Source organism: Hibiscus syriacus, unplaced genomic scaffold, assembly GCF_006381635.1.
Source record: "Hibiscus syriacus cultivar Baekdansim isolate YM2019G1 unplaced genomic scaffold, ASM638163v2 tig00008706_pilon, whole genome shotgun sequence".
Taxonomy (NCBI): Eukaryota; Viridiplantae; Streptophyta; class Magnoliopsida; order Malvales; family Malvaceae; genus Hibiscus; species Hibiscus syriacus.
Genome location: NW_024062173.1, coordinates 545524 through 553326, shown reverse-complemented (window position 1 = coordinate 553326; position 7803 = coordinate 545524). Strand labels below are relative to the sequence as shown.

Genomic DNA, 7803 nt, shown 5'->3' with positions numbered 1-7803 from the left:
ATTCAATCATGATTATCACAATAGACAATATAACATATATATATATATAATAATATGTTAATATTATTAACAGTTTTTGTTATATCATTTATTATTGTTCTTAACTTAAATTAAGTCGTCGTATCATAAAACTATCCGTTTTTTTAATGAAAAAATAATTAGGATAATAGAATGACATGTGAAAGTTTGAATATCAAATCAATCAAAAAAGTTTCAAATACTAAACTGATAATTTTCGTATTGTATAGGGACCAATTAAGGTATTAGCTTGCTTAGGACTTTCATAGAACGATAGCCAATACTTTTTAATCTTTATCTTAATAAAAAACAATATTCTTGCTTTTTCTATCTTTGAAAAAGACACGTCACACGATTCTTGTGCTTGGCATACGTAGATCGTAGACAAAGATTTATCCCTTCAAAAAAGAAATATACGATCTTCCCAGAATTACCCTTTTAGCTGAATAACCAAATTACCCTTATCGGTTTTTATACTAGTCCATTTGGCTTACCGAAATTGACCCAAATACCCACCGTACGTAAACCCCAAGAAGCCGGCAGTTTGGACTATTTGGGTACAAAAATAAAATTACCGGTCAACTGCTATACCTATTACATTACAAATATACTATAAGCTCTTTCAAAGCTTAAGCTGAAGAAACAACAGAATACTATGTCGAAACAACGACCAATCTTCCATTTCCAAAACCCTTCATGAATCAAAAAACAATGACACGACTTTGCAGGAAACTTGTTCATGCTAACATTAAATGGAGTATACTTGGAAGGGCATCGATTTTTCGAAGGTTTTTTAGGCTCATTTGGGATAGGATTCTTGTTTGTTCTGTAGGAAGACGACCCGTTCACTACAGGAAGTTGACACCCGGGATTCTTCTCCGCTGGAAGGGTGGTGGTTATCGGAGACGACGAAGACGATGAAGGCGAGGCCTTAACCGACAAGGGTACGAGTCGGATTCGGATTTGGTTAGTTTGAAGATCAGTTTGTTAGGTGACTGTCAGATTGGGAAAACGAGTTTTCTGGTAAGAAAGCATGAGTTTTTGGTTTCTTTTGTGTTTGATGAAATTCTTCTTAGAATAATTAACCCTTTGTTTTCTTTTTTCTTTTTTGGAAGATCAAATATGTTGGGGATGAACAAGAGGGGAGCTTGGAAATGTCCGGATTAAATTTAGTAAACAAAACATTATTTGTTCAAGGTGCTAGGATTGCTTTCAGCATATGGGATGTGGGAGGTATATATCTTTGTTTCTAAAATGCAAAACCCAAAGTTTTTCCCTTATTTTTTTCTCATTGTTTTCTATGTGATTTTTCTCCTTTGCAGGTGACAGTAACTCTCTTGACCATCTTCCAATTGCTTGTAAAGATTCAGTAGCAATTTTGTTTATGTTTGATCTAACAAGCCGGTGCACCCTTAACAGGTTAGCTCAAAAACCTGTTTTTCAACTGGAAATAAGCCCCGCAAATGCAAATTCATGATACAGTTTTCTGATTCTTGCAAGTGTTTTGTTGGTTTTTGCAGTGTTGTTGGATGGTATAGTCAAGCAAGGAAATGGAATCAGGTGCTAAAATCAACTTAATCTCGTTGGTTCATACAAATTTGGTTTCGAATATTAATATCTGTAATCCTACAAATAAAGGGTTTAGATTTTGAAACTGCAATAAATTTGCTGATGTGTAATTAATTGCATCTTTAATACAATAATTGACTGGTAATACATAAATTATTTGTTAGTTCAAGAAAGGAACTGTTGTCTTGTAATTGAATGTGGGGAATGGGTGAATTTAATGAGTAAATTATTAGATTGGTGTCAAATTTTCAAGCTTTACTTTGCAAACAATAAAGAGTATTGATGTTGAGCTTTCAGTACTAGGCCCATAATATTAGTGCTCCAATTAATAGGTTGTCTCTGTATTCAGTAAAGAATTTTATCAAGTGGAGCCATTAAGATTCATGATGTTTTATGCCTGTGTTCTTATATCAGTTTCCCAGGTTTTCATTTGTTCTTAATTCAATATGGTTTTTCCCAAGAGTTTTGCAGAAAGCAATTCCAGTATTAATAGGAACAAAATTTGATGACTTTGTTAAGCTCCCCCCAGATTTGCAATGGACTATTGTGACTCAGGTAAATAACTCGCCTTCGTATTCGTGTCATTATCATATTCGATAAGATCGGAATCGAAACAGAAATACCCATTTTTCTATATTACCCGAACTTTTTTATTTTCTAATTATACTATATATATACTTGTATTAGACATACTTGTATTTGACACTTGATCATAAATTCAAGTTGAAGATACACAAGTCATTAATGTGTCATTTATCAAGCATTTGAATTAGAGGAGTTGTTGTCATGGGGGAGTCTTCATTTGTCAACCAGCCATTTTGACAATTGGGACAAATATTTCCCTGTCTTTCTCAAACCGTGTTTAAAGATCAAAACACAAAAAAGGGGGCCACTTGTTGATTTAAAAGTAGTGAATTTGGAATTTGGTTGCTTTGGACAAAGAAACTTCCTTGTAGGTCATAAACCAATTTGATAACAATGTGCGTAGAAAAGGTGTTTCTTTTTTGGGGTAATTTTTAAAGCAATATAATTAACCAAAGTTGAAATTGGAACAGGCAAGAGCATACGTGAAGGCAATGAAGGCAACCCTTTTCTTCTCAAGTGCTAAACATAACATCAATGTGAACAAGATCTTCAAGTTCATCATGGCCAAACTCTTTAACTTGCCATGGACGGTCGAGAGAAACTTGACCGTGGGAGAACCCATTATCGACTTCTAGTACCTGTTTTTTTTAAGATAAAGTAATTTTTAATTTCTTGAACTTTTTTATCCATAATAGTACATAAACTTGAACTCTCTCATTTTTAATCTTTTTGATGATGTATCATCAAGATTGATTAAAAATCCAAGTTCATGAACTAATGTGGATAGAAAAAGGTTTAGAGATCAAGTTGAGAAAATTACCAAGTTCAGGGATTAAAAATTGTTTTATCCCTTATTTTCCCTTTCTTCACTGATTTTTATGTACATAATTGAAATAGGAACGAATCAGAAGATTGAAAAGAGAATAAAAGTTATTCTTCAATCCATTTCTTAGCACCAAATTGACCCCACAACAACCACACTTTGGTCTTTCGTGGTTTGGTTCGCATCTTTTCATTGCCTCTGCTTTTTCTGTATCATTAGTTGTGTCGAATTAAATTGGGACTAAATCTATAATTTGAGCATAGTAGAGGGACCAAAATCAATAAGAAAAATAGGAGAATCTGCTTTCCTTTCCTGAAAGGGTTCTTTATTGTAGGGGGGAATGACGGTGATGAGTGGAGATGGAATAATTCCACTTGGGTTTCAAGCAACTTAAAGAATATGAGAATGAGATTATGGAGCACATATTATAATGCAATTATGGGATTATGGACCGTCCATTGCATTTTAAAATAACACCATAGTCTAACAGGAAACCTTTGAACACAAACATTGTTCTTGTTTTATTAAATATCAGATCATATGGGACCAAGGCTCACAGCATTAATCCTTGTTTTATTCAGGCAGATTCCCTCTCAGCCGCAACAAAACATTAAGAAAAGAACAGCAGGCCTTCCCATGACATTGTTTATAATCATCATTATTGTAAGATTATCTACAATATGAAGATCTTTATCCGACCGAATCCCGGGCGTTCATCGAAATCATGAAAGAGAAATTACAAAAAAAAAACTATTCTGAGCTAAATTCTTCCAGATGTTTCGTCTTCCGTCATCTGTGTTGCGCGATGAATCAAAATTCTCAAACCCCTGATTTTCATCAAGCTTTTGCCTGCAGAAGTGATTGAACAAACATAATTTAAGGATAACGAGAGTCGATCATTCTCAATACAGGCGGACAAAAGATATCGACTTCGTATTGGCATCTATGGATTTACATTTTCAAATATCGCAAGACACGAAAGATACATCTAAGGACCGAAACGTTGTAGGAGGCACTGAGTGGGTGTTTAAAGATGGTCTACAAGCAGATCAAAGACACCAAACATGACTGTTTTTAGAAAACAGAGCTGTTGCCTAGTTCTTAGTTGCATGATCACTCACTTGAGAATACAAGAAGGTTCCTAGGATAGCAATGGCGGCTCCAAGAGCATTGACGGGCTGGACAGGCGTGTGGAAGATGATGATGGAAGAGACTATAACTGATATACGTTTCATGGTGTTGCCGACGCTAAATGTCAAGGGAGAGATCTCGTCGAGGGACATGTACGAGACCTGGTTGTAGAGATGGTAGAAAATACTTTGGGCTGCTACCCACCTATCAAAACACGATAAAATCCACGAAACTTTGTTAATGAACCGGGAAGAATAAAAATATCATGAATCGTTACATCTTGTCCATAAAGAGTATCGAATGATTCAAAATTCACAGAAGAAAAGCTAATTTAAGGTAAACTTGAGAAGCTCACAAAACCTTCAGGATGAAAAGATAAGCATATGAAAATGGTCACATCTAACCTCAATGTTGTACGTGCGTAACTGAATCTTCAATGGAACAATCATTGATTATTACAATTAGCAGTTCGGGTCAGGTTATATACGTGGCTCGAGGCATAAATTTACTAAAGATTAATCAAACTCGATGCATAAATCATCCAATTGCATCAGCTCTTGAAAACGAGCATCGAATCCAAGATCCATGCAGGCATAGATAGAGACTTCTCGGATGGCACTCCATCGATTATTAGTAGTTCAGATTAAAGATAGAATCAATCCATATTCTCTTACGAAATCGTATAGGTGATGGAGTGTCTAACTTCCTCTTTTAGTAGAACCCTAACCATGAGTAAATTCAGATAAGTTTATCTAAGCATGCAACACTGGTCGAGTCGAACGAATAAATCCAGACACTAGTAAGCGAATGGAAACAGAACAAGGAACTACAGCTTAGTACTCTACGTTATTACCAGATAAACTGTGGTCCAGTTTGAGATAAGGCCGTTTTCCATCCCGCCCTCCACAGCTGCGGTCCCTCCACAGCAATTGCAAAAGGTGTGAGAATTACGAGAGACAACAAAGATAGACATGCATAGTAGTTCATCCCGCTAACGGATTTCCCCTTCATGCCCTTCTTCGAGAATATGTTACGGAGGACGAATGCCAAGTTCGATATCATAGCTCCCATAAAACCTGAAGACAGGGAAACCTGATTAAACTATAATCTCGATGCCAGTCAGGACCCTCAAGCAACATAAAAATGCAAACCGAATTAGCGGCTAAAAATAAACAGACAAACATGGTAACACTAACACATTCAGACATTTATAATAACTAAAAATGAAGATCATATATTGAACATTCTTAAGTTTGGTTGTTAAGAAAACCGAGGTTAAAACGAATTTGTACTAAAAGACAGTGCTCAGCATCAAATAATGGAACATTCACCCTATACAAACACACAACTAGAGTAGTTTTGTCTTACAAAAACTCCCATAAAAGTAACAGAAATGATGCTTTACCAGTCATATTAAAGTTGAGTTCGGTTAAAGCGGATAGAGCACAACCGCCAATGATCGGAATAAGAGACAGGTAAACCGAGAGAGGGAAGGTCTCTCCAAGCAAGAACCTTGAAACCAAGACACTGAAAGCAGGTTCACCACTTTTGATAATGTGGGTGAATGAAACAGCAACTTTAGACATACTCACAGTCGCTGCTACATGTCCAATTGTATGTGCCACAGCAACCTATGAAGAAAATTAAATGAAAACTAGTAAACCCAGAAATTCATTGATATTGTAAACATAAGTTGCATAATACCAAATTTTAATTTCCCTTTTTCATTTCCTTCATTTTCTCAGCAATTAGACAAACTTTAAATTCTGCAATTCTAACCTTTTCCCTCCAATACAGTCCAAAACAACATAAAATAAGATGATCCTACAACAATAACATCAAAACCTGAAAAAACAAAAACCCAATCCTTTTCTCTCACTTTCTCAGCAAGTAACTCACCGGAAACAAAGTCTTCCAAAACTCAAAATCTGTTTTTGGGGTCTCAGCAATCCTCGTTGCCCATGAAATTAACATCATCAAAGAGCCACAGGCGAGTGACAAAGTGGAAGTCAACCAAGGATAAGGGTAAGCATTCAAAACCTTTTTGTTATAAATATTGAAAACCACGTTCAACGCCCACCAGGTTGCAAAATAAATCCCGATTTTCACCCTGTTTGCAGCTTCTGATTTCACTTCACCAGCTGCATCAATAGGCTGAGACTTGTCTGCTTCATACGCCTTGCATTGGATCACTAGCCTTTTGTTCCCGATAGACGAGATATGCAATGGTCTCGACACTGAAAGATTGGTTCTTCTGGGGTTGTTTTGAAGATTCAAAGATGGTGAAAAGGAATGTCTGCAAATTGCCGAGGGTGATCTTTTGTGAACAACAGAATTTGAGACATGGATGCATGTAGTTAAAGCAGATTGCTTAATGCTAAAACTCATTTTTTTTCTTCTCAAACTTTCTAAGCAAAACTCAAAAGAGGGTGCTTTTGAGGAAAACTCAAAAGGGTATTTCTTAAAACTTGAGCAACGATCAAGAAAAGACAAATAAAATCAAAACTTTGGAAACAAGGACGACAACTACAAAAAAATACGTTGTGATCAACGATCACGCGAACAAATTTATTGGGAAATAAAAGAATTTTCTTCTCGTTTTTTAGTTTTTAGAAAAAGGTTCTATTCGATGTTTAAAACGAGAAGAAGAATCAAAATCGTTGGGGAAAAATATACATAGAAAGTTCTATAAGCTCTAAAGTCTCAGTCAAAAGCTGTTGTTTTTTGGGTAGTTGAAAAACATAGAACCCAATAAACACTTAGGTGGGGAGAGTTCAAGGAGAGACAACTAATTTAAAACTATGGAAAGGTAACAAAAATATTATAAAATTATAATAATTTAGTTCAACGTAACTTAAAATATTAATTTTTTTTATATATTTCGGTTGAAATTTTTTTTATAATATTTTTAGTTGAAAATAAAAAATATTATATATTTTATTAATATTTTCAATCATGTACATTTACTATAATTTCTTAATCTTAAATTAAATTATCGTGTCCATTTTTCGATCAGTTGCAACATGTGCATTGTAAAAGCGACTGCTAACTGAGTGCAAAAGGGACAAGCTGAGCCAGCATAAAGCTCAGATTAATTATAGCTAATCCTTAATAATAAAAGAGTAATTGACATGCACATACAGTTAATGGTTGATTACTGTGTGCGGTGAAGAAAATGTACTATAAATTTGCATACGATATGGCCTGAGAACTTAGCTCGAATCCCAGTTTTTCCCATCGTTTGTACTGTTTCTATGCTTCATAACCTTCTTTCAAGCCTCTTCTTCTTCCTCCAGGTTTGCTGGTCTAAGCATGAAGCTCATCCAAGGGACTTACCGCTCTCTGGAAACCTTACTACATCCCGAAAAATCAAGAGACCGATGTTCGAGTCCCGAATGATCAAATGGTTGCATCAGCCTTTCAAAAATTGCTCCATACAGAAGGTTCCTATTTACGATTTTCGAACTTCCATGAGCTACCACAAGCTTCACTGCGCTCATGAACTTTGTGAAGGCAAAAACAACCGGTTCAACAGTCTTCACGAGAGCCTTCGAAATGGTGCGTTTTGTATTTCGTTAATTACCTGATGACCCCGTTTATTTTCCGTTTATTTTCAAGTTGATTTAATTACTCATGAACATTATCTCGTGGAATCAGCCTATGTAGATGCCACCAAA

General features: G+C 35.5%; 1 protein-coding gene and 1 pseudogene across 1 annotated transcript; one reads left to right on the top strand and one right to left on the bottom strand.

Annotated features, from left to right (window-relative positions):
• The first annotated feature begins 700 nt into the window (after positions 1-700).
• Positions 701-2935, top strand: LOC120202449 (annotated as a pseudogene).
• A 1129-nt stretch (positions 2936-4064) lies between these two features.
• LOC120202448 (glucose-6-phosphate/phosphate translocator 1, chloroplastic-like) lies at positions 4065-6551 on the bottom strand. The gene is made up of 4 exons (XM_039202870.1): positions 6026-6551; positions 5532-5757; positions 4980-5202; positions 4065-4330 (listed from the first exon to the last, which is right to left on the bottom strand). Exons 1-4 carry the CDS (start codon positions 6512-6514, stop codon positions 4090-4092), a joined length of 1179 nt encoding a protein of 392 aa, XP_039058801.1. The 5' UTR covers positions 6515-6551; the 3' UTR covers positions 4065-4089.
• Positions 6552-7803: the final 1252 nt, after the last annotated feature.